The sequence below is a fragment of the Lissotriton vulgaris genome, chromosome 1_1, assembly GCF_964263255.1.
Source record: "Lissotriton vulgaris chromosome 1_1, aLisVul1.2, whole genome shotgun sequence".
Taxonomy (NCBI): Eukaryota; Metazoa; Chordata; class Amphibia; order Caudata; family Salamandridae; genus Lissotriton; species Lissotriton vulgaris.
The window spans coordinates 451073685-451101651 of NC_141685.1; the positions used below are offsets into that span (position 1 = coordinate 451073685).

The 27967-nt window shown below is 42.9% G+C and overlaps 1 protein-coding gene across 1 annotated transcript in view; it reads left to right on the forward strand.

The window, feature by feature from the left end:
• The window catches only part of ALG6 (ALG6 alpha-1,3-glucosyltransferase), a 336619-nt gene that overhangs the window by 140157 nt on the left and 168495 nt on the right, over positions 1-27967 (forward strand). Inside the window, exon 4 of the mRNA XM_086953531.1 lies at positions 803-891. Coding sequence (XP_086809657.1) covers positions 803-891 — 89 coding nt within the window. The remainder of the gene's footprint in view (positions 1-802; positions 892-27967) is intronic.

A 27967-nucleotide genomic window follows, 5' to 3' on the forward strand; every position in this document is an offset into this window, starting at 1 on the left:
TTTAACTGCCTCATTGAAAAAAATGTTAATAGAAATACCTACATAAACACATACATACAGGAGTTTAAGTTTCCCCTCTTCATCCACTGGTCTGTTTAGATATAATTCACATTTTGCCACGGCCCACCACAGAATGCATAATGGTCGTGGGTTAGCTCACTTCATCCACTGACTCTCTTGCACCATGAGTGAAGGCATTTTCCTGATCACATATGCACAGCTGCCTGATAAGTAGTTCGCTTGAGTGCGAGATCTTGTGTGCCTGGGCTGCTGGCCTACTAATTTATTTTGTATATTTTTTATTGTGCACTCATTTTGTTTTTCATTTTACGTAGTTTACAAAAGAATGAATTTATACAGAAAATTAAATTAAACAAAATATGAAATTTAAAAATGACCTATTAGCTAATGCTTGTCTACGTTGTTACACCTTACGCCATTACACAATTAATCAAGAAAAATATAGTTACCTTAACAAAATACAGTTAATTCCATGTATGTGCAAATATAGAATTGTTTCATTTCAATTGGGGAATAGTTTTCTTCTTGAGAAGTGTATTAATAATGTCCCTTTTCTATTTTGCACACATTCTTAATAATTGACTTTTATATGTCATTTGAGTCTGGGCAGTTAAGATAGAATATATGAGTCTGCCAAAGGATGGCAAAGCAAAAACAACACCTTGAATTGTTTATTGCTGTTGCCATGTTTCTTCGTGTATGTGTTTGTGAGAGCGAGAGATCACAATTTAGATGATAATTTTTATTTATGTTATTGTGTTGTTCTTTTACTTTCTTCCAGTGCCAGCATTGTCGACCCCAGGTGGATTGCCCTGAACACCTCTCGTGGCTATGAGAGCCCGCAGCATAAACTGTTCATGCGCGCAACAGGTGCCGGCAACTCTTTCCCTCTTCACAGAATGCTTCTGATTGCTTTGTGTTTTATTAGTCATGCATTTTGGGACTTGTTTACACTTGCTTATATGCTATTTAACACTATATCATTTTATGGAGTACATTTTTAATATTGTTATCCTAATGGTGTCTTATGAATTATCTAGTGAATATTTGCTAGCTGTGTTTTTTTAACTACGAAATATAATTGATTACTTACTTAGTGCCAAGGTAACCTCTCTGACGGTGTGCACTTTGCAACTCGTGTTAGTCATTTATTTTAACAGTACCTCTGGATGCATGTTCCTCTCTAACTATTTAGAGGCCTTTCTCTTTAATGCTAGTGATGGGTGGGGGCTTTTGAAAAGGGTAGTTTGACAGGGCTTTTCAAAACACTCACGCATATGGAGATATATATATATATATTCACTGAAAAAATCATAGGTTATAGACCATATATAGTTAGGAATTAGCATTTACAAAACCTTGAAAATTCACTGAAAAAACCATAGGTTATAGACAATGTATAGTTAGGGATTAGCATTTACAAAACCTTATTTTACTCCCACAAAACCATTGAAATTCGCATATATAGTTAGTTGCACTAACTATATATCGCGCACCCGCAATCCACTGCTGATGATGTCACATATTACATCATTCATGACATGGTCAGTGACATCACTGATGACATCACTGATGACATCTCAAATGACATCACTGATGACATTTCATTTGACATTACTGATCACATCACTGATGATATCATTTATGTGATAATACAATGAACCTCTTCAGACTCTAATATAACCTTAGATACAATCAGTGTAAACAGACACTTACAGACTGTCACTCATCCATGGAGTTACTCACACACCTAGTCAGTCATGCAAAGAATCAATCACACCTCCATTTCCTCAACTATACAGTTATACACACCTTACTTATTCAAACATATACTAACACATATTTACTCTCTTATACAATCCCTGATACAAGTTCACAATGATCCATACAGCCACTCACACATTTACTGGCTCTTATGCACAGTTATTAATATATGTCAACTCTCACATGTACTGTGCTTTACATATGTACTTACTTTGACATGTAGCACTGAGATATCCATTCAATCACCAATACACTCATGCACACAGTCAACCGCCCATACAGCTGTTTCCACATGCACTTTTGAACCCATACATCTAGTGAATCAACTGCTCACACATCTATGCACAGAGTCATACACCTCCAAGCCACCCACACACACACTCAGTCTCCCATACAAATACTTGGGCAACCAATCAATAATCCATATAGTTACTCATATAGCTACTGATAAACACATGCAGCAGTTTACAGAACAACAGATATAAAGATGCACAAATTAAGACAGTTTAGTCACTAACCCATGCACTCAGTGAGACACATTTAATCACTCACTCATACAGTCAGTCATGCACCTACTAAATACTTCATCCAGACACTTATACATTCACTCATTCTCCAATATGTAAGACATATTTTACCTTTACAGAAACATAGTCACTGGATGTTGTCATCAGTGATGTCATCAGTGATGTCATTTGAGATGTCATCAGTGATGTCATCAGTGATGTCATTTGAGATGTCATCAGTGATGTCATCAGTGATGTCACTGACCATGTCATGAATGATGTAATATGTGACATCGTCAGCAGTGGATTGCGGGTGCGCGATATATAGTTAGTGCAACTAACTATATATGCAAATTTCAATGGTTTTGTGTGAGTAAAATAAGGTTTTGTAAATACTAATCCCTAACTATATATGGTCTATAACCTATGGTTTTTTCAGTGAATTTTCAAGGTTTTGTAAATGCTAATTCCTAACTATATATGGTCTATAACCTATGGTTTTTTCAGTGAATTTCAATGGTTTTTTAATAGCAAATATCAAAAGCTGTAAAATGTATTCTTCTTTTAAATGAAAAATATATTTTATATGTTTTTATTATAATTGTTTTATGCATCTGCCAAACCCTGACCTCTTAATAGTGCACTGTGGTGGAAATGATTTGGGCACTATGACTGGGGTTGGACTGGAAATGCTTTTAAGGGACACCTTTCATCAATTGATGACACTTTTTCCCCAAACTGCCTTGGTATATTCCAATATATGCCAAAGAAAGAAATGGAACTGTTCCAACCAATTTTGTCCACAATTTGAGAAAGCACGGAAACATGTGAATAAATCTCTTTCTGCTTACATGAGACTTTAGAATGGGTTCAATATACAAGAATAACTTGCGTTACAACATGCAAGACATCTACAGAGGAGATGGTGTGCACTTCTCAGATGAAGGGAATAGAATATTCCTCCTCATTTTAAAACTGTGCATTGGACCTACTTGTAGGTACCTAAATCAGCCACAGAACCCAATAGCTCTTTTCAGAGCTACCCTACCTCTGATCATTGTAAACGTTTATCTTTTTCTAACTTTTTTCACTATTTTTCACCGAAGTACGCTCCCCTGTTCGCTTACCGGTGCGCGTACCGGGCGCTCCCCTGCGAAATTTTTCAAATTTTATTTTTTTATTTTTGCATATATCAGCGTTCTAAGCCCCCCTCAGAAAACCTAGAGGGTCACAAAGTGTCTACCGTGCCCCCTTCTACCCATTCCGAACATTGTTTCCCCTCCATCTTGTGTCTCAATTCTACCGATACACAAAATGGAGGACTCCCGTAACGCTGCCGGTTCGCGTACCGGTGCGCGCACCGGTGAGCGCTCGCTAAAAAAAGGTGGGAAAGTAATCTACAGAAAAACCACTGGAGACACTTTCATCAAATATAGAATAGGCCCTACTACATAGCAGTCCCTACCATTTACCCAAATTTGATGGAATTCCATTGAGAAAATTATGCTGTAGGACTGACTAAATATCCTGAGGTAAATTACATGACAGAAACACATATGAAGTGTTAGAATTGACAACCAATTAAAATGTTACTTTCGTTTTCTACTATTATTTCATGACATTTGATTGGTTATGTACCTGAATATATATAAAGAAAGACAGAGAAACACAGCCATTTTGACTACTACTTCCTGAAGTACATTTCAAGAGCATTTTGACTGTGAACTTTAACTTCTTTTTCAAAGGTAAGATATAATTTTAAAAATTTGAAAGGAGAACTATGTTATGCACTTTAAATTAAATAAGGAAAACATTTTCAGATAGTTACATACTGTCCCTCTATAAGAGTTAGTCATTTAGAAAGACTAAATTATTTAAATTATTGATTGAGTTAGGCTTCTGTGGTATAATTATGAATTTACTTAGGCTTCCTCACAGACACTTTTTAATAGTTTTACTTCCTGCCTGTAACCATGCACTGCCCAAAGATTACTTCACTGTTAAAAACTCACAAGCACCTGTCTGAACTTAAACCCAACAGTGCCCTATCTCCACTGATATATTTTTTAATGCAATTTACAGCAAGAAAATGGAAGCACAGCCAAAAGAAAATACAATTTCATTTGAAATTAAGACTGAAAGCAATCCAAACCAAGAAAAAGAAGAACTAGACTTTATGGATGAATCAGTAGACCAAGAATTATTAAAATGTGCTGAAGAATGTGAATGTGATTCTTGGAATGAAAAGGAGGACATTCCTGATGATTTAATGCTACAAATTCTCTTAGATTATGAAAAATCAGAACAATAAATTTAAATTTTAAAAGTTAAAATTGTTTGAGACATTATTCTTTTTAATATGAAAATTATGAAATAGTACCGAAAAAGATAAAATATAAACTGAGACTTAAAATATACTGTGCAACTTTTTTTGTGTTACATAGTAAGTTTGCTAATAGTTACTTCCTTTCTCCCACTATATTATCTCCAATGTGTATTTAACATCTCTTTATCATCTCCTGCCTCCATGTTCTTTCTGCTTTCCTCACAGACTATGCTATGAATTCCATATACCACAATAACTTCTGAAACAACATGCAAGATCTCTACAAAGAAAACAGTGTATATTTATTTTTAGACTCTGCATTGGTACCTACATGTTGGTACTTAAATAAAAAAATTTTTTTAAAAATACACCAAAAAGAACAATCAATAAACATACAATATTTGAGCATTCTTTCATTCTTTTTTTTCCCCGTATATTACGCTCCCCGGACCGCTTCCCGGTGCGCGTACCGGGCGCTCCCCCCGCAAAAAAAAGGATAATAATTTTTATTTTTTTTGCCCCGCGGGGCCCTTTTAAAGCCCCCTCATCAAACCTAGGGGGTCAGGGAGGATGTACTCTGCCCCCTTATGCTCATTTCCCACTTTGTTTTTCCCACCTCTTGTGTCTCGATCCTACCGAGACACAAGATGGCGGCCGCTCCGCACTGTTTAGAATGTTGACAGACACCGGAGAGCCAATCAGCTTCGCTTCGCGAAGTTCCGTTACGCGTCAGGTACGCGAACCGGGGCGCTAACCGGAGCGCTGTCACAGATATATCTGTTTTTAAAAAGTTAATTTCTCAAAATCCACTGGAGCACATATATTGAGACATAGCAAAGGCACGTCAGGCAAACCATATCTACAATTTTGCCAAGTTTCGTGTAAATCCATTCAGCCGTTCAAGCTAAGTGATTCCAACCGCCCTATGGAAAAATGAATGGGAAAAATGCGTTTTGGGACCCCCCTTTTTTCTCGGCCGCCCCTTGACGAAACCCCCCCAAATTTTCAGGGGCTGCTCAGAAACAAAATGTGCCATTTTCCTAAACATTTCAGCCAATTCCGTCCACAAACGCCAAAGTTATTTGACATAGAATTTTCAGAAATCCCATAGGAAAAAAATCCTAACTATATATACCTACTGGCGACCGCCAGTAGGTAATATATATACAGTTTAATTTATGTAGAGTAATCAGCAGATGTTTCACTTCATGTGGTATCAAAAAAGACACATTCTACATATTGCGGTAAAACACTTGGTGACACAAATGTCAATTCTAGAAGGCACCTCATACAGAGTAGTGCATAATAAATTTTCTCTAAAGTTAAGTTACCGTTAAATTTCCTGACTTTCTTGAATCTTCCATTTACTTGGATGTTGGATGTAGAAGTGTTTTAAATGTTTGAAACCAGAGTTTTAACTTGAGGTGGGATGACTTTTATAATTTCCAAAATTACAATCATCAATTAATTGGACCTGAACAGGCCCAGAGTGCCTGATAAATTTTGAAATAAAGCATGGGGAAAATACAGTGAAAAGATCTCAGTATGATAACCGGATACACAAAAACACATTGCAAAATCTGATTTGTCATTTGGTACCCAGTATATAGCATATGGTGTGGTATAGCAAAGCTTACTTCTCCATTTAATCTCCATGTCATCTCCATTTATTGAACAAGATGAGCAAAGTCTTGCCCACAGCAAATAATGGTTGGAAAAGAAAATCTCTAGAACGGGGCTGGCAGTAGGTAGAGTACAGCAAAGTAGAGGAGCTGATTGACTGGTTCACACATGGTTAATTTAGTACTTGACTTTGTCCAAACTTCAGTCTCGACCTCTGGATGTCAGAACGTTTAATGTTAAGAATACTAAAAGGAATTATGTCCCACCCTGGAAAGCGCAATAGGCAAATTAAAATCCTTCAATGTTTCTCAGTGCTACAGCTGTGAGATTCTTGACTTGTGCCCCAAAACAAAGGGTTTCCCCCATTGTGGGGGGTGACTAGGCACTACCCAGTGCTGTGTTCTACTGCAAGGTAGGATAGCTTTCTTTCAGATTGATTTTGCTAAACCAATCCATGTAGTGTTCTGGGGTATGATGAAGAAACATCTGTACTTTTGTAGCTATTGATTGTAAAATGTGGGTTTATGGATGACGGTTTGCTTTGGTTGGGGTCTATAATGATCTTCACCCCTATTTATTGGCTAGACTTGAGGTGGCAACCTAGTTGATTGGCTTTCAGCTCGTTTGTATCAGGAAACATGATTGCTCCCCTGAATAGGATGTCACCTGTACTATTTTGTGATGCCACTGGTGCCGACAGCAGTACTTCACATTTCTGGCCCAACCAGCCCAATCCTTCCCTGCTTTAGTCTACTAAAAGGATGAAGACTGTTTCTGCAATTGACAAGCTTAACTTTGGGGGAAGTTACTGTGGCTCCTAGGACTATCCAGGACAAATGGAGTGGATCCTACCCAATCACAGAGAGTAAAGGGAAAGTCACCTATCTAGTGGACCCTGGCAGTTGAAGGAGCTCCATGAAGGTCACCCATCTTAACCAACTTAAATCCTATCAAGACAGGGCTGTGACCATGCTCATAGTCACAGATGAGGATTCGGAAGCAGAGTGAACCTCTCCCTGACTTCCTCTCCAACAAAGCTAAGGATGGGTCAGTTGAAGGAGTAGTCTTTTCAGACACCCTCATTGCCCAACAGCAAGTCCTACATCAGTATGCTGAGCTCTGCTATTTGACCCATGGTTAGACCAACTGGTGTACACATGATGTGGAAACTGGGGACAGCCTATCTGTCAAAAACAACATTTACAGGCAGTCTGATCATGTCAAAGAGTGCATCAAAGCTGAAGTAAGGAAGATGTTGGAAGTGGGAGTCCTTGAACCCTCTGAGGGCCCTGGGGCCAGCCCAGTTGTCTTAGTCCTGAAACCTGACACCCAGGGTGTAAAGAAAGAGTTGAGGTTTGTGTGGACTACGGGGGCATCAATGCTGTGACAAAGACTGATGCACATCCAATTACTAGGGCTGATGAACTAATTGACAGGTTAGTGGCAGCCAAATATCTCAGTAATTTTGACATCAGGTACTGGCAGATAGGTCTGAACCCTGGAGCAGAAGAGAAAAACCCATTCTCGACCCCAGATGGTCATTATCAGTTTACTGTTATGCACTTTTGACTAAAGAATTCCCCTGCCTCCTTCCAAAGGTTTGTGAATAAAGTACTTTCTGTGTTAGAGTCCTTTAGTGCAGCTTATCTTGACAATATTGCTGTCTTTATCTTCACCTGGTAGGATCACCTGATCCACCTTGGCAAGGTCCTTGAGGCGCTGAGAAGTGAAGGCCTCACTATCAAGGCAAGGTTCAGTTGTATACTTGGGCCACCTTGACAGTGGTGGCCAAGTTCAACCCCTACAACTCAAGACCCAGATTATTGTGGCTGGGTAGCTCCAACCACCCAGACCCAAGTCTGTGCATTCCTTGGCTTGATTCGGTATTACAGGAGGTTTGTGAAGGGATATGGGGCATTTGTCGCCCCCCACATAAAATTGACCTCCTAGAAGATGCCAAAGAAAGTTAACTGGACAGTGAACACTCAAAAAAGGCTTTTGCCACTCTGAAGGAAGCAATGTGCTCACCACCTACTCTAAAAGCTCTAGATTACACCAAGCAGTTCGTAGTGCAGACAGATGCCCTTGAACATGGGATAGGAGGTGACTTATCCCTAACAAATGATAATGGACATGACCAACATGTTGCTCTCATTAGGAGGAGGTTACTCTCCAGAGAGCAGCGTTGGAGTGCCATTGAGAGGGAAGCCTTTGCTGTGATTTGGTCCTCGAAGAAGCTGAGGCTGTACTTGTTTGGTTCTCACTTCTTTGTTCAAACTGACCAGAGGCCTCTAAAATGGCTAATGCAAATGAAAGGTGAAACCCCCAAACTGTTGATGTGATCCATATCTCTACAGGGAATGGACTTTACAGTGGAACACAGACCTGGGACTGACCGTGCCAGTGCAGATGGCCCTTTCAGGTTCTTCAACATAGAAGATGAAGAATCTTGGGAAAGGTTAGATGTTAGTTTCATCCTCTTTAATTTTTTTTGGGGGGGTGGCGGTGAAAGGGTTGTAAGAAAGTGCTCTTTTTTGACTTGGACACCCCACTATTTGCCTGGTACATGATGGGATTTTGACTGAAAGTGCACTGGGTTCCTGCTAACCAAGTCCCCAGTGCCAGAGCTCTGTCCCAAAACTGCCCAATTGGCAAAGCGATTAGCACCCTCTGTAAGTCCCTAGTAAATGGTACCCTGATCCCTAGGGCGGGGGTACTAAAGAGGGTCCTTACGGGCTGCAGCATGAATTGTGCCACCCTAAGGGACCAGTCACCAAGCACATGCAAGACTGCCATTGTAGGCTGCGTGTCTTGGTGCAGGCAAAAGTTAAAACGTGACATGTCACACATCCTTGTGTGTACCCCACCACTGCATGTAATATTTGTAAGTCAGCCATACAGCAGGCCTGCCCGCGCTAAGGCAAGGTGCTGCATATCACACGTGATGGCATACCTGCATGAGCAGATATGCCCCTGCGCTGGTCAGTCATATTAGTGACAGTACAAGTGACCTGGGAAGCCATTTTAAAACATGTGTTGGACACCGGTAAAAACAAGTTCCCCAGCTACATTATGGCTTGACTGAAAATAGGGATGTTTCGTATCAAACATCTCGTATTGGTAATCCCACACTGATACCAGTGACGGATTTACCAATACATGCATCCAGACGGCACCTTAGAGGTGCCCCCTGAAAAACTACCAGCCTCTGGTGTCATTGCTGCCAGCCTGCCCTTGAGATGATTTCTGACCTCCTAGGGTGAGAGTCTTTTCTCTCAGGAGACCTATAACACCCCCTTCCACAAGATGGCCTGCTGATTGGCCTCTTTGTGCTGGCGAACTCCAAAGAAACTGCCGCCTTTGGAATGTGAATCTGCCTCCACGCACAGGAGAGGAAGCCACCCTCCTGTTCAGAACCCCCATGGCACCTGGACAGGCAGAAAAATTAACTAGTCAGGTAGGCATGCCACCTCCAGGCTAGTGCCACCCTTAAGGTGAGAAAGCAAAATACATACAATTGATGGTCGGAATGAAGAACAAATCAAAACATTCACCCCCAGTCAAGAGATCTGGGTTAAATCCATCATTCTTTTGTTCACCAAGCCACCCCAGTTTAGACCTGGCCATATGCAAATCAGTTTTGACCCTGTGCCTCATGGGAACAGTCCAGCCTGAACTGCCAAGCCAGGTGCTCCCTGGACCAGAAACAAGGATTCTAGGCCCGGTCTGGGGGTTTCAGTAGAATGGCAAGGGGATAACAAAAATTATGGAGTTAGGCCCAGATCTCTTTACTGGGGTGAATGTATGACATTGTTCTGCATTCTGTTCATCAATTGTTCTTTTTGCATTTGTCACCCCGAGTGGGACAGGTATGCCCAGAAGTGGGTCCCGTGCTCTCCATGCCATTGGAGTCAAGCTATTGTGGCTGATGAGGAGGTGAAACTCCGAAACCGGTCCTAGGATGCTGGTTTCCAATCCAGGGAGTACCTGGCCTGGCAGTTTGCACTGGACTGTTCCCATTGGACGCAGGATCAAGACTGATTTCCCTATGGCTGGGTTCAAACTGGAATGGCATGGGGAGCAAAAAAAACAATGGATTTAGGCCCGGATCTCTGTACTGGAATGAATTTATGACATTGTTCTGCATTCTGTCCATCAATTGTTTTTTGCATTTGTTACCCCTAAAGTAAGCTACAGAGAGGTGGACTCGATTTTTCAGAAGTAGCCTTCTTTGTGATGGCATACATAGGAATTCTGGAACAGGGTTATGCCCACTTCCCACAGAAAGTGGTCATATAGGGGCGTAGTGAACCCAAGGGTCAGTAGCCCATTGGCTACTAATCTACATTCCCCTAAATTCAGTATTTACGGAAGCCCCTGGCACCAGAGAAGCAGATCCGGACCACCTAAGAAGAGAGAGGATACGAAGAGCTGCAAAGGCTGAGATGAGAAGAAGCAGATGACCTCATTCCAACCATGGCAGCCTGTCTCCATCCCTCGTTGAAAATGGTGCCAAAGGTAACTTGTTCTAAAGCTGAGACTCCAGGAACTTGGCAGGACTGCCTGGTTCGAAAAAGTCTCAAGACCTCCCATGAGCAGCGAACCTGTTCTAAGGAATCTCCAAAAGAGAAGATTGAAGACCGCTGAAACCTAACACCCAAAGCCACCGCTGCACCTGTCGCCCCAAGTGAATCAACTGTGCCAAATAGGTTCCCCTGCCCTCCAGAGCTCGAGTCCATTGTGGTTTGACCCCTCCTGGGCTCCCCAACGTTGCCTGCGGGCTCTGCACGCAGGCCCCCGCAACCGTGACTGCTCTGTTAAGGAAAATAAGGAAAAGTCTGACGCCTAAGGACACCCCTGGACCCGTCCCCCCTGGGCCTTGGAGAAGAGGACCAAAGGTGTCCCCCACCCAACCCCAAGCACTGTAAGGCCTGTGCCCACTTGCAGGTTGATCCCGGCTTGCTTCCTAGCCAGAGCCTGCATCCTCTTTTTAGAGTGACCAATCACCATTGAAGCGCATTGGACTCCCAACGCTTATTTACACCCTGAACCCGGCCACCCTCATGCCACTGGTGGTGTACTGCTAGTGCTGGCTTGGACCTTGCCCACCACTCACCTTAACTCCTGGAGATTAGTCCTGTAAGTCGATGCACTGTATGTGTTTGCAGAACTTTTTCTTCCTTCCAGAGGATGAAATTACAGAACTCAGAAATTGTGATGTGTCCATTTTTTAAAGTGAAAAGAATTTATAAATAAAAACATACTTTCCTGAATATTTTTCTCTAATGCCAAAATATATATAAATGTATTTTTTTATTGTTTTTATAAATTGGTGTTGATCTCCTTCTTCAGTTGTGTGTGTCATTTATTATTTGGTGTGTGTTTTTTCAAATGCCTTGGACTCCTCTCTGATAAGCCTAAGGCTGCTCGACCACACTACCTGCCTAAAAGAGCACCTTGGGATTGCTAGAGCAAGCCCCTGCCCACTAGTAAGGGAATTCCTGGACTCTTTGCACTGTATACCTCTTTTTGGTAAACCAAATGAAGAGCCAGCTTCCTACAGTGACCATATCTGCGAGGATAGATTGTGGCAGACAAGTGTCCTCCACCTACCTTACAACTTCTTTAGATGTGCTTGTTGGGGCTTTGGGAGAATGAAATGAAAATGTGATTTATAAAGTGCTACAGTTGCCCTGAGACGTCCAGGCGCTGAAAACAGATGAGGCCCTCTTGAGGTTACTTTACTAGGCATTAAACAGCAGAGTTTTTAGCTGTTTACGAAAAGTGGTCAGATTGGGGTTGTTCCTCAGCTGCAAAGGGAGTGAGTTCCAGAGTTTGGAAACATTATACGAGAAGGAGCGTCCTCCTGCTCTGGCTCTGCGAGTTCTGGGGATCTCGGCCAAGAATGCTGTGGAAGAGCGGAGGGATTTATTCGGCCTATAGGGAGAAATCAGGGGCCGATTGATGTCTGGGCCAGTTTCCCAGAAAGTCTGGTGAGCAATGCAGAGCGATTTGAATCTTACTCTGTCCCTGATAGGTAACCAGTGCAGGGTCCTCAAGCTGGTTCTCCCTGAGGTCCTCCGGGGGATGCCCAACAGTGCTCTGGCAGCACAGTTTTGGGTGCGTTGGAGCTTCTGTAGGGTGTAATCCGGGGCTCCCAGGTATAGGGCGTTATTAAAGTCCAAACGGGATTGGATAAGGCCCTGTATAATTATCTGTTTGGCCTCGAAACAGAGGAGGGGAAGGACTTTCTTGATCACTCTGAGGAGGCCAAAACAGGTGGCCTGTGTGTTAAAGCTCAGAGACTTGTCGAGCCAGACCCCTAAGCTTTTGATGTTGTCTCTGGGGGGTGGGGCCACTCCCAAGCTTGATGGCCAGATCTGCTCTATGGAGACGGGGGAGGCTGTGCCCAGGATCATCATCTCAGTTTTATCGTCATTCAACTTTAGGCAGGAGCTCATCATCCACTTCTTTACGTCCTCCAGACAAGCCGCTAGGTCTGGTGGCGCCTGGAGGCCGCTCTTCTCTGCCAAGGAGACCACCAGCTGGGTGCCGTCCGCATAGGAGATGATCTTTACACCATGCGGACGAACAACCTCAGCCAGTGGCCTCATGTAAGCGTTGAAGAGCGTAGGACTTAAGGAGGAGCCCTGGGGCACTCCACATCCCAAGGGACGAATGGATGAGCGTGATGTGCCATCGAAGACCTGAAAGGTTCTGTTGGACAAAAAAGAATTGAACCATGTCAGGGCATCTCCGGTCACTCCTAAGTTGGCAAGACGAGTTAGCAAGATTTTGTGATGCACCGTATCAAATACGGCACTTAGATCGAGGAGGATCACTGCCACTGATCCTCCTCGATCCAGGAGCCGTCTTGCCTCCTCAGTCACAGCCAGTAAGGCCGTCTCAGTCCCATGTTTGGTACGAAAACCTGTTTGGGAGGAATCGAGGAGATGGTTTTCCTCAAAAAACATTGTCAGAGTGGTATTGACGTGTTTCTCCAGAATTTTCGATGCCCAGGGGAGTAACGAGATCGGACGATAATTACTAGAATTAGCCGGTCTAAAGAAGGTTTTTTCAGCAGGGCCCGCACCATAGCATGCTTCCATGTTGGGGGGACTGTCCCACTGATTATGGAGGAGTTCATGAGCTCCAAGAGCGTGGGGAAAATAGCAGTGCTGGCAAGGTTCAGTGAGCCTGGGGGGGCAGGGTCGCACGGGGAGCCGGATTTTATTTTTTGTGCCAGTGTCTGTGCGGTTTCCAAAGTTATCAGGGGGAAAGACTCTAGGCACTTGGTTGAGTTTGAAGTCAGGTGCGGGTTCTGGCCAGGGGAGTCAGAGGGGGGATTGGGGAAGGAGAGATAGATTTTATTAATTTTTGGGAAGAAGAATTCCGCCAGATCATTGCATTTAGTTGGTGAGTTGTTGTTATCTGTGACTGGGGGCGGGGGTTTGATCAGGGAGTTAACTATGCAGTAGATTTCTTTGGATTTAGATTTTGCCGTGGTTAGACAAACTCAGCAGTCATGGAGATGGCATGGGGGGGCAGTTGCAAGAGATTGGTGTTACAGGCACAAAATAAGAGGGCTACTGTCACATGATGAATTTGTCTTCAACAGAGCGATAGAAAAAGTGGAAGTGAAGCAATTTATAGCCCTTTATCAACCAATAGATATGTCCCATCATGTCTGTTCTTGTTTTGCTCTGATCGAGAGGCATCATTTTAGCTCATCCACTTCCCTTCTAGAATTTATGCTAACATATTTTCTGCTCAGGTACTGTGTAAGTCTCTTTTTAAGAAACATTACATTTCGCAACCTGTTTCTGTTGAGTTCCTTCCTGCTGCCGTTCCTGTTCCTTCGTGAGGGTCTTCATCTTCTTCAGCTATGTTCAGTTTATCTGCGCTTTTCCTGTTCTCCATTCAGAAGTAGATTCTGCTGTTTCTTGTTTGGGTTTTCACCTGTTGTTTCATCTGTTTCATTGGCTTGGCATTGTTTACTTCCAAATACATTTAACGGCGATCATAATTTCCTCAAATTGATCCACTGCAGCTAGCAGAATCTTAACAGAAGGTGCTGATGTTTGTGTCAGACACTGTAATCAACAGCCATGGTTCTGTGTTCCACTCCTATGTATACCTAATATCACGTTGTTCAAATTGTCCCAATTAAGCCCAGCAAAGGTTTTGTTGTTTGTTAAGGTGGCGAACTGGCGGGTATGAAATACGATATTTGCTGATTTGCACACTCTGACTGCACTGAAACCTTTTAATTATTGTGGCTCTGTTACTTTTTAAATGCTGCTCCTGCTTTTTAATCATTGTGGCATTGTTACCTTTTAAAAGCTGCTCTTGCTTTTAACTAATTTGTAAAGTCACGATGAGTCTACCCTCACCTCTTTGACGCCCGCTGTCCTGTCTGCCGGCTCCCCGTTCCACCACGGGTTCTCCTGCTTGAAGTGGAGGGAGCGAAGGCGGGACAGGGCTTGAGTCACGGGTCAGAGGTCGGGGGCGCGAACTACCCGGTTGAAGCCCTACTTATACGGGCATGTGTTCGTCGCGCAGCGGGCGCGCCAAAGGCAAGCCCGTCTCTGCCCGTCCGCGTCCGGCCGGGGCCAGGGGCCACCCCCCTGCTCGAATTCCTACAGCTTATAGTTACTCCTGTGATGACTTACATTGACTCATGTCTAAATGCCATGCTAACTGTGAGACACTACTACTAGATAATCTCGCAGCTTGTTGCCCGAATTGTAAGTTCTCCGCCTCCCATATGCAGCTAGGCATAACAGGGTAGAACGGGAAAACCTTGAGCTTGATCTCCGATTTGAACACAGCTCATGACAAACAGTTTAATTTCCTCAGTACGAACTGCAGATCACTGCCTAAGCATAAAGAGGATATTTTTAATCTTTTAACCGATGTACAGCCAGATGCACTCTTTTTAACTGACACATGGTTAAATGCTAGCTCAGGGCCAGATATTGCCTCGGCCCTCCCCCCAAATTATAAAAGTATAGGAATAGTTTTAAAAAAAATATATCAATGCAAATGGGTAAATCTTGATTTGGCCAATTGTGAAGCTGGGCTCTTTAAACTTACCCTAACTCCCCAAATTACATTCACTGGTATTCTGATTTATCAGCCACCTGGGGCGGCTGGTGGTTGGGCGGCTGCTTTGTCTGAGTTGATTGCTCCATTTTTAATGGAAGCTTCTATGTTCTCCATTCTTGGGGATCTTAATTTGCACCTGGAGGATCGTAGCTGCCCTATGATCCTTAATTTTCTCTCGGACCTAGAAGCACTTAATGTTCAATTGAGGAACAATGGTCCGACGCATTCGGCGGGCCACCTACTAGACCCGATTTTTACAAACTTCGATCGCATAGTCTGCAAACCTGCGTCCCCTATTCTATGGTCGGACCACTTTCTCACCACCTTTAAAATCTGGGCTCCCAGCACCAAAAATGTGGTCAGATCAGAAGTTTGGTTTAGAAACTGGCAAAAACTTAGTATAAGTGACCTCAATACACAGTTAATACATTCTAGCCCTGACATTGTTCCTACTGAACTTAGAATTAGTGATTACAAAATGATTAATGCTTTGTTAGCTACCGCTGTACAGACCATAGCCCTGCTTACACTAAGTAAACGTACATCCTGCAATCCCCCTGCCCCATGGTTCACCGAAAAATTCAGTGATTAAAAAAGTAACTGCAAAAAATTAGAGAGGCTGTGGAGAAGAGACTATAACCCAGCGAATAAGGAAACTTATAAGTAAGCGCTCAATGCCTACCATTTGTCCTGCAAAATAGCCAAGGGCAATTATACTAAACACCATTTTAGCCGCACAGAGCAATTCTGGCACCCTTTTTAAAGTTTTAAAAAACCTGGCAGGAGCCGCTCATCAACCAGAACCACCGATTTTATCCACTACGCAATGCAACCACATAGCCAACTTTTTAATGAGAAATTAACTATGATCTATTCCCATTTTAGCAAACATGATGTGGCCACAGTTTCTGTAGCTAATACCTCTCCCCTAGTGAGAAAGTTAGTAGGGTAATCTCCCGGGAGAATGTATTAACAAGCTGGCAATCTATGGACAAGACGACCTTTGTAGAAATACTTAACAGCATCAGGTCAGGCTCACTTCAGGACCCAATCCCTGCGTCCATCTTAAAGCAGTTGGATTCTTCCATTCTGGGCGTAATTAGATCTTTATTAAACGCTTCGTTAGAGGAAGCTGCGATACCCGATGACTGGAAGCATGCAATGGTAGTCCCTTTGCTGAAAAAGGCAGATGGCGACCCAGAGATCTTTTCTAATTTCCGACCAATATCACTACTACCTATTTGCTCGAAAATTTTGGAAAAGCAGATAAATAATCAGTTATCTGACTTTGTCAATGATAACAATCTGTTGCATTACTCACAGTCAGGGTTTAGAAAGGGACACTCCACGGAGTCAACCCTATTAGGGGTCACTGAAGCCATCCGAAAGGAATTAGATGGAGGGGTCACGGCGGCACTCATTCTTTTAGATTTGAGTGCTGCCTTTGACACCATTTCCCACAATACCTTGATTCAGACGTTGGAGGACATAGGAATCAAAGGGAGAGCCTTGAGATGGCTGGAACAATTTCTTTTACACCGGACCTTTCAGGTCTTTTCCAAAAACAACTCCTCTGACATTCTGAATTCTCTGTATGGGGTACCTCAGGGCTCTATTTTGAGCCCACTTTTATTTAATATTTATGTTACCCCACTAGCCAAAATTGCGGAGAAATGGGTCTTACTATTTATTCCTATGCGGACGATACGCAAGTAGTGTTCTCCCTATCATCGACAAATAAATCTGATATTTATCCTCTCCGCTCTGGACTCCTGAGAATGGCCGATTGGCTTTACTTGAATAAATTAAAACTGAACAGGGAAAAAACAGAACTACTTATCTTTGGTGATCACAAGGATCTCTGGGGCCCCGCTCATTGACCGGTTGAAATGGGCCCGACCCCGGTTGCGGTACAATCTGCTCGCAACCTTGGAATAATAATTGATGATAAACTGTCAATGCGTGCACACACCGCGAAAACAGCCTCAACCTGGTTTGCAATCCTTAAATGGCTAAGGAAAATACCTTGGCAACTTCCTGAAAGGGCACAGAGGACAGTAATACAGGCCTTAATAGGGTCTCGATTGGATTATGGAAATATCCTTTTCCCAGGATCTAACAAAGACACTATTAACCGTCTGCAGATTGTACAGAACGCAGCAGCTAGGTTGCTTCTCCATTTTCCAGGGCGCACAAGCATGTCAGAACATCTGAAGAAATTACATTGACTGAAAATCGCCAACAGAGTGAAATTTAAAGCACTCTGCTACATGTTTAGGGTCAATGTGAATGAGGCACCTTCCTACCTATGCAGATTGGCCCAGAAATACTTACCCTCACGCGTTCTTCGGTCCATGACACAAGCAAATTTGTTGTCCCCAGATTTAAGCTAGCACGTCTGGGTGGACGCTCGTTTTCTTATTTGGCCCCAGTCCTATGGAACTCTCTTCCACTTAAACTGCGCTTGGAATCAAACTATCTCCAATTTCGGAGGGGAGTCAAAGCTTGGTTTTTTAATCAGTAGCATTTACAATATTTTAATTTCTTAGTTCAGGCAAACCGATCCAAGGCGCCGGGAAACCCTCGGGGTAGCTGTTGCACCATAGAAATGCAATAAATAAAATAATAAATAAGGTACTCTCATCTGAAACAGCTGCATGTAATCATTTTCCCTTTCTGGTAGTAAGTCTCGACTTTCCTTCACTAACATGATAGCCACAGATGGTGTGACTACATAGAAGCTTGAATGGGGTAAAGTACAATTGGCGCCACCCAGCATGTAAACAGCAAGATTGTCCAGTGAACCAGGCTGGCAAGTGACGGGACTCCTATGTGCCCACTCACATTCCAAGTGAATAGAACAGTGCATATAGGGCTTTCTTTATTTTATTGATCCCAGAGGTCCCTTCCCATGCATATGTCCTGAGTCTCTTGCATTATGAGGTTCATGATGTTCTGTGGGACATCTTGCCTCTGGCTAGTGCCAATTTGATGATTAGATGGCTTACACAAGAGAGGGCATCGTACCATTTACTCTTCAATGGCCCAGCTGCTTTAGCTATGGACTGCATCTTAGACTGAAAGTAAACCCTTTCTTTACTAGTGTATTCCCCGAACTAGGAAAGTCCTTTGATAGCTCCGGGGCATAGTTGCCACTGGGGATGACAGTGATTGGCGGGGATGTCGATGCAGTAATGGACAAGGTCCTGGGCACCCAAAGAACATGTATGGCTGAATCATGCAAGATGCTACCCTCCCGGACTGTTAATCTGCCCTCCTCCTTTCAGAACTTTGCAGTGTGTGTGCCATATGGAACCCCAGTGGTAAAGTATACACATACTTCTTACCACGTCAGACCCTTTCTTGTGCGAACTATGTCGCTTTCTCCCAGCCACTGATCTAACGAGGCTAAGATGAGTTTGCTTCCTTCCCATAGGTTTATCCTTTCATTCCTGAGGAGAGCTAAGTCTGGGTCGAAATAGAGAGACTGGGCGCAATATATGGTGACTCAATGTATGGTGACAGATGAACAATGAGTCCATGCAATATATGAAGACTGAAATTAAAGTCTTTGAAATGAATGAGGGCTTGGTCTCCGCATGCGCACTCTGGGAAGCTCGGAAGGCAATGCTTTGGGGGGAGTGCAAGGAACACCTTCAGAACAAAGTAATGGGCAAGGCAAGCAACATACTCAACACTGAGGTCAAGGCCTTGTAATTTGTAACAGCAGTACATTGAAACCGGGAAATACTGTGTGAATTAGAAACAGATAGATTGGTGTTGAAATTTTTATCCTTAGATGAAGCTAAACAGATATGAATTGCTTCTTAGTGCTGTGTCTATGAAACGAGGGACAAAGCAGGAAAATTCTTATATTGGCTGGTCACTAGAGAAAACGAATCCAGGATCATACTTGAAATTCAATACGCAAGGGGGCAGAGAGTGGTTGAGGCAGCGTTTTTGTGACTTTCTACAGAAAGCTCTAAAGAGAACCCACATAATTAGACGGGGATAGGAAGTATCCCTTAATAAGTAATTTACCCTTGGGATACCGATTGACCTAGATGGAGACCAACTACATCATTCTATAATAGTGCAGGCAATTGTGGAGGCTGTCTCGTAAATGCAGACTGGCAAAATGGCAGGCCCCAATGCATTCCTACTCGAGTTATTTAAGCAATACGCTTTTATCCTCACACCTACTTGAATTAATCCATAGAAATGGAAGCTTTGCCACCCAACCTAAATTTAGCTACAATCGCACCCATAGTGGAAACAGGCTGGTATTCTTATGTCTGAACATCCTACCACCTAATCTCCTTCATTAACATGGATCTTTGCAATTTACTAGCCAATAGACATGTCTAATGTATTCCCACACTAATACACTAGACCAAAACGTCTTTGTGCCATGCCGAATTGCAATGCACTGCATTCCAATAGTCTAAATGGCACGGTGCTAGTTGATTTTGAGAAAGTGTTCAGCATTCTAATTGGACATTCTTGTTTCAACGGCACACAAAAATTAACTCTGGCCTTTCTTCCTACCATGTGTACACATACTATGCAGCTGGCTCCAGTGAATGTGAATGTTATAGCCTCAACCCCATTCAAGCTCAATTATGGCATGAGACTGGGTGTCTTATGTTGCTGCTTCTATGCGTCTCGGCCAAGGACCCCCTAGCAAAGTGGATCCACACAATTCCCAAGTGCGAGAATTCCATTGTGAACTGGGAATTGAAGACCAGATTCACCACTATCATACAACATACACCTCTTCATGGCAAACCACAGTTGGACTGAACCAAGGTTGACGGACATGCTCAATCTTTACCGAAATAATAATAATGATAATATAATATTAAAATAAATGAAGGCCTTAGTCCTGAAAGTTAATTGGGTTAAATCGATCATAATTCCTGTAAAGGATGGTCCTGATGTTACAAATCTGCAATTCAATCTGTTCAACCAAACTGATAGCTTCAAATATCTGGGCATACACATAGTTATGGATCCCAAACGTATCCACGATCTCAACGTGACTCCCTTAGCAGTGAGACTGAAGATGTTTTGCAACTTACCATTAAATATCTTGGGCAAATTGACTCTATAAAAAATACATACCCTGCCGCTGAATTTCTATAAAACATACAAAATTTCTGTTTGAAAATCCACAAAACTGGTTTTACATCCTACATAGAGCAGGAAGTATATTTCTATGAGTGAGTAAAAACCTGTGAATAGCATTCAACTCATGTACCCAATAACACAAGAGTGTAATTGGATGGGTGATATGTGGCTGTACTACTGGGCTTTTATGGATAGTCATCATAAAAAAATGGCATTTTGTAAAAGAGTACTCTGCATTTAGGTTCAAGATAGAATAGAGCTTCTCTGTCCACTATATCCTATACCCTCTCATCTATGACTAAGATATCCATTGTATGCTAGTATAAATCTCTTCACCGGATTTAATGGCTCAGAAAACCAACACAGGAGGCCCTTCCGGTGCAAGAACTGGTTAAGTCACACTGATGTATGGGAAGCTGCATGAATTCATTCTCGATACTACTTGATTGAGTTACATGAAACACATTTGTTTCAATGCCTGAATCTGAGGCACGCCCTTACTGCCCACCAAGCAGGTTAAATTTGACTCCAGCCCCCCCGAATACCGCCCATTAGAGGCTAAGGGTACTGAGTCACATGGGCAGGGGATAAGTTATATAGCTCTCTGTTAGCCAACATCCCAGAATATTTAACTGAACTAAAGTTGAAATTGGAGAAAACGTGAAACCCTTAAATTCAATGGATTTTGGAGACACTAGGGTGGCCCCATAAAAATTACAGTATCTGGGGCATTGCGACTAATGCAGCTTACAAAACATACTTTACTCCAGTGCAATTATATTATATGGGTAATATTACCTCACCATTCAATGCTTGATGGTATGACATTGTAATATTGAATCAGAGTATTCTTTTATCACAGTACAAATACTATGTTAAGTACTGTCGAGACCTGGTTAAATCTGCCCCTTAGCTTTCACTAGGCATACTGGATGTTTTGGGGTGTAGCAACGGAGAAGGAACCTTGCCACCACCTGTAAGTGACTGACAAAGAGCTATGGACCACCGCTTTAGGATGAAGGAGTTAAAAGTTCTAGGCAAGAAAATGCCTGTTTAAGCACAAACTAATTTGGGGACAGTGGTGTGAATGCTTCAATGTTTCACTCTGGAATGTTCCCTGCCTAAAGCTCGTTGTCACCAGCAAGACTCTCAAATTCATCTACGATTGAAATAGGCAGCTCTTGGCTCTGCCCCAGTGTACCTCTTGAGTCTCTTTAGGACTCAGTTGGTACCTGATAAAGTCATGGCAGTATTTCTTCTAAAGGAGTGGATCTTTCTTAACATCTTTGTTTGGAAATTGGTATTCATTGTAATTGCTCTAATCATGCCAGGGGCATAGAGCTCTTGACTGAAGCACAGCTCTTGCATTTTATAGTTCTCTGCTTAACAGATGTTTGTTCCAAGGCCTAGGAGCCAGAGGTGTCATACGGTTTCTCAGTAGGAACTGTTAGTTTGTTGGACAACATAAACATTGGGATGGTGCCAGACTGATTCTAGCGATACAAAAGGGGATGATGGACGGAGCGTTTAAGCAAATCAAACACTCACCCCCAGTCAACTGATCTGGGTTTAATCCATCACCATTCTTTAGCTCACTCAGCCACCCCAGTTCAGACATGGCCATATGCAAATCAGTCTGACCCTGTGCCTCATGGGAACAGTCCAGCCCGAACTGCCAAGCCATGTCTACCCTGGACCGGAAACAAGCATCCTGGGACCTGTTTCGGATTCATAATCCTCATCCGCCAGGCTGATTCTATGCAACCCCTCCGGATATGTTGGCCTGTAGATCTGCTATCTCGTTTTGCCACCATAGGTACCCCTAAACCTAGGAAGGTAACAAATGTATTGCACAACCTTAGTACATGACAACCCTGACTCCCCAAGAAATCCTAGTAACAGATCTAGAATATTTTCGCTCAGTCATTTTTACATACCCAGAGAGATATACAAGAAATACACAAAGGGGCTTTTCAATATTTATTGAACCATTGTGAATTGTGTATAAAATATATCCACTGCAATGATTAATAGACAGAAGCAGCTAAGAGTGATTAGCAATATGAGAACAGTGAAAAAGGATAAAAAGTTGCAGCATCATGCTAAAACAGTGTATTTATGCTGGCATATAAGTACTGTCTATTGTGTACTCCTACTATTCTGTCCCTAACCTAGTTGCCTAGGGTGAGTGATCTCCCAAAATACCTTACTGGATGATCTAACTCCCTATTACCTGTAAGTGAATGTGTTCAAGTCCCTGTCTTGATCACAAGTTGGACATCCCTCCACGCAAAGGGAAAACATGAATCAGCTGGGCTGCGACTCCGACAAATGTGACCTCGCAGTGACAGCAGAGTGCTCCTCTCATTTGAACATGGAAATGTGTGTGAATGTTTAATAACCTTATCCTTGCTTCCATGTCGAGGCTTCAGGTGGGCTGACATTGTTTATCCTCTTGTGATAGCTATGTTGCTTCACAGACGAATAACAAACAACCACATTTGCACAATACTCGTTTAGGCCTTGTACTAAATGTTCAAGGTGTTCTGATTGCTTACTTTCCACTTTGTAAGTACACTATGTGGTTTCAGGTAAACTAATCCTGCACTGTCATTCAAGCAAATGTGTGTCAAAAGTTGTTATGTAGAAAAGAATGTAACTTTAAAAAACGTGTGCATGTAAAATGGCAGTGTTTCTTCGTGTGCCTAACCAAGCCACGTGACAGAGGAAAGGTGAGATCACTGATCTATGTCATGCAATTTGAGCACAAGATTCTCTTCGACAGTTTTCTGCCTTTGCTGCTCGGTGTTTTCTATGAATATTTCAAATCCTTGTTGGAGTTGGTTGTTTATGTTCAGGCCCATACAGGCCACATTTATTTATCTGTAACACAGCGTTTAGCCTACAACCTTTTGTAGAGGCCGGCCGCGTTTGCAATAGTTCCTATGCTTGCGTATCAACTGGAGCCGGCTCAAAGCCTTAACACAGCGCCATGCCTACAACTCTCTCAAGAGAGCCGGCCGCGAGGCTTATGGAGGAGTAAACAAAAGCTCATCACACGCAGGCATACGCCCGCTATGCATGGGAGGCAGGTAGCAGGCAACTAGCCCAACTGTAGTAAACAGCCCAACAGGGCACCACCGTCTCGGAGCGAGACAAAGACCAGAGTGGCAAGTAGGAAGAAAGAAAGCAGACGCAGCAAGAGAATCTTAGGTCAGGGAGTAGAGAGAGGGGAAGGGATAGTGGCTGTGGGTGGCGCGTCAGGGGGCAAAGTGGGGGGGCATGCGCTGCAGCGCGGGACACCGTAGTGTGCCTAACACTCAAGGACACAGCCTGGCAGGATCCGCAGGGACAAAAGCGTCCTCAAAGAGGCGTAACGTGCGGAGCCTAGGGGGCATGTATCGTGCATGTTGTACAGAACAAAGGTATCGCACTAGGGGTTTCCAAACTGCTGTAAAGCGTGTGTCTCTCAGCTGTAGCCTAGCCGTGAGCAGTTCCAGCGCGAGTACCTGCCAAAGGCGGGAGTTGGTTGTTTATAGTGGTGTTAGAAAGTAGCATTGAGGAACATTGCTGGTTGTCTGATTTATTGACAAGGATGCTGTTTCTGTTCTGATTACGAACTCTGGTATGATAGGAACGAATGGTACTGTTATGATCCTGCAGTAGAGACCCTTGCTGACCTTTCAGATGATAATTGTTGTGTTCTAACGCATCCAGTGCCTCTGAAACTTAAAGGAGGATCATGATTTCTGGGTGTCAATTATCAAGTAATAAAAACAGACTTCACCAGATGTTGTCAAGGTGAATTCAGTAACTCTTACCTCCCTGAAACTCATTTTCTGGTCACAAAGGATTTTGTGTTCCTCTAATGATTCAAATTCCTGGTGCCACTGTTGGGCTCTAGAATATTGCTTCAGAAAAGGAAATTAGATATAAGGTGATTATTTGCTGAGTCCCAGGGATCCGTAGATATTGAAGTCTCCCAATCTTCAGGATTTTGTTTGACTTGTTTTGGTGGATTGAGCTACTACAATGATTTCCTCAAAGAATGATGCGCCGATTTTCAATGCACTACAATTGAGTTGAACGATGAGTTGTTGCTTGTAGCATAGTATGAATGTACTTGCAACTGGTATCTTGTAACAGTCTCTGTAAAGACAATGGCTTTTGTCTGTTTGTGCTATTACTGCCTTCCATCTCAGTGGTTCTTTTATTTAAAATTCCTTTGTGACATGAAAGAAGTCGCTTTTCAGACAGAGCTTTATCTAAAGTCTCTATTTTTATCTTGAGTTATGTTCTGCCGCTGAATGTGTATTGATAATGCCTATTTTATTCGTTTCAACCAAGGGAATACATTGGATGTCTCAGTATCCAAGTAATTGGGTGCTGCTGATGTGTTGTTGGCTCATGTTTGTTGTTGCTTGTTTTTTTTATTAGAGCAACATATTGATAGTCCTGCTGGATGTGGTAGTTGAATCTCCTAGTTGAGTAGTGGTGTCAGTTGTAAGACGCCAATCCAGAGATGGTAGGGACTCGAGGAAGACGATGCATTCAGTGTATCTGCTTTATGGTATTTTAAGAAGGGAACATTTAGATCTGAAATCCTCCTTTTGACTTGATTCTTAAAGTTCCCAACATTTTAGAATCTAATTTGAGATCTTTGTATGAGAGATTTTCCCTTTTGGCCAGTCTTAATCCTTCGGATATTCTGGCTTTAGCCGAGCCTTGGGAGGGAAATGCCGACACACGAGATGCAGCCATGGTCACTGTCGTTTTTATAAACCTGGATGAGGGTCATCCTTGATTCACCTCTTTTTCTTAATACACTGATGTATTCCTTGGTGTAAGTGCTAGTAGCTGTCTTGGCTCTGTGGTTGTCTTGAAGACCTCTATTTTTATCTTTCTTTTTCTAAGCAGGATACCTTAGTCCTGTCTTGCCAGTGCTCATGTGAGGCGCCTGTAAAGTGTGTTACTGGCCACTCACTGAATGTTAAAAGTAAAAACGTGGATGGCTTTGTGAAATTGAAGCATAATTCAGCATTAATGAAATAAGAAATATCCAATCTAATTGGAATAACTGAATACTAAAATGAGTGAGAATAGTGAATGTGGTCCAAATTAGAAAGAAACACCATCCTTAGGCATATATGCTTTCTAGAAGTCCAAATTATTTTTCATGATGAACACCTATTAATAGTGTAACAACAGAAAACTTGCAAATGAGGTCGACGACTTTGGTAAACAATATCTAAAATATTTGATAGGGGCCCATACACACATTAAAGGAGAAAAAAATTGAAATAAAAATAACGAGTGAATAGTGCTTCCACACTGGAAATATTGTATTATAAAGCTTGCAGCCCCATGTGACTAACGGGAAGACAATTGCTGAGGCAACAATTACCCAAGTACCAGCTCTTTAATGTTCCTCGACTATACCTTGCCCGAAGTACCAGTAAGCGCCACAGCGCGTGGGAGGGTGATCATAGAGAGGGCTGGGAAATTTGATGACCCCATAATAATTCTTGATGACACATGGGAGGCTCAGCCTGAGTTTGATACTCCTCCTGTGGAAAGCAGTAGAACTTCCTCAGGAGGCTCCCCTTTTGATGATTCAATATTTCAGAGTATCCCAGTTAACAAGCCCTCCGGGAGCATATTACCCAACCTAGAGGCCTTGCAAGGTTTTATATTCTCAGAAGCCATGAACGCCCTCAACGGAGTCCTGTCTTCAATACTTTCACTTTTAGAGAAGATACTAGTTGGGGGCAACCACATAGGATCACTAATACTCTGTGCCCTAGTGCCTGAAGGCAGAAAGCAAGATGCAGCCTCACAGACGGACACTCAAAACGAGCCAGGAAATTTGACAGCCCAGAAGACAATCTTTGCCACCTATCCTGACACAATGGTTTATATCTGCCGAGCTTGCAAGGACACACCTGGCAGCAGAACTAGAAAATGAGGATGCAAAGTCTGGCATAACCACTGTAACCCTCAACATTGACATCAGGTGTCAAGGGGTGAAAATCATGCATAATCCGGAAGGTTGTAAAATTATGCCAAGGGAAGCTTTCCCGGGATGTTCCTGTATTGCACTGAGTGGGAGTTTTGCATTGCAAAATAATAATGTTAAGTACATCACAGGACCGGTGAACTCTGGAAAGAGGGCAAATAAAAAACAAGAAAAATACTGATCTTACCTTTCATGTATTCTCATTAAAGTGGTTATTCTGCAATTCTAAGGGGCTTAATAAAGGTCTGGCCCCAAGCTGCAGCTCGGCAAGTACAGACATAACTGAGAATATGACTGCCCGAGAACCAACTCCTAACCACCATATCAGTGGTCCAACTGACATAAGCGATGCAAATAATACTCCACGCCCAAAAACTGATACATCTGTGCAGTGCAATAATAGCCAAGGATTAGACGAATCGAAACGAGCAAAAAATGCAAGTTAAAAAGAAACGGAAACCTAAGAGGACAAGTCGACTCATGAATGGAGTAGCTGAAGTGCCTCAGTTGGTTAGGGTATCTGATTCAGGAACATTGATGACGAATTTGCAGGGCTTGGGTACCGACCAACCCAGGAGCCTGGGCACTTGCCCCCCCAAAGGAAACCTGGACCAGCACCCAGCCTTAACCCTCTGCCCCCAATCATTCCAAAATCAGGAAAAGATGTGGGAGAACAAATTGCAAGTAAGGGCTCTCTGTTAGATAACACTACCACAGCTGACTGGAAAGTAGTTGATCGCTGCCTGGAATTTATCGATCTCTTCCCAAATATTGGTTGTGTGTAGCCCTTAAATAGGTCAAGATTGTTAGCCATTGTTTATGCAATTTCTGAGCTAAGAGTAGTCTTGTCAAATTATATGAAGATAATGAGACTGATCATTCAGCAATCTGGGCCAAGCTCAAGAGGGAATATTGCCCATTCCTCCAAGGCAGAATTTGCATCACCCGGCATCACCAAACTGGTACTCCGTCATAAAGATGACGTTTATATTATGGGGGTTGATGTTTTCGTCTGCTTAGATTCTGACTGAGAAGAAACAGCTTTACCAGGGCAGCACTGCCTACTTGCAGTACCCTCCAGACTTGAGCGCCTTTTTAACCACAGATTGTCCGCGGGGTTGTTGAAGAGCGACCTATCGATGATTAATGGAGTAGCCCCAGAGAATCTGCATATCACTGCAAGGAATAATATCAGGACAGTTAAGCTCCCAAACACTGGGGTCAAAGAGGCCAAAACTGACTGTAAAGATTGGTCATGGATAGCTCCAGCACTCGCTTCCAGCCTCATAGTGTCCACCTGAGGAGAGTCCGATTGAGTATGGAGGAGCTCGCCCTCCGTGTCTGCTGCCATGACTTCAACTGCGTTAGCCAAGGCCAGTGTAACAGGAAGGACTGGTAATGTTTATTTGTATGTTGTATCTTGGAATATTTCGGACTTGGCTAGCAAAATGGAGGACGAGGAATGGCTGAAGT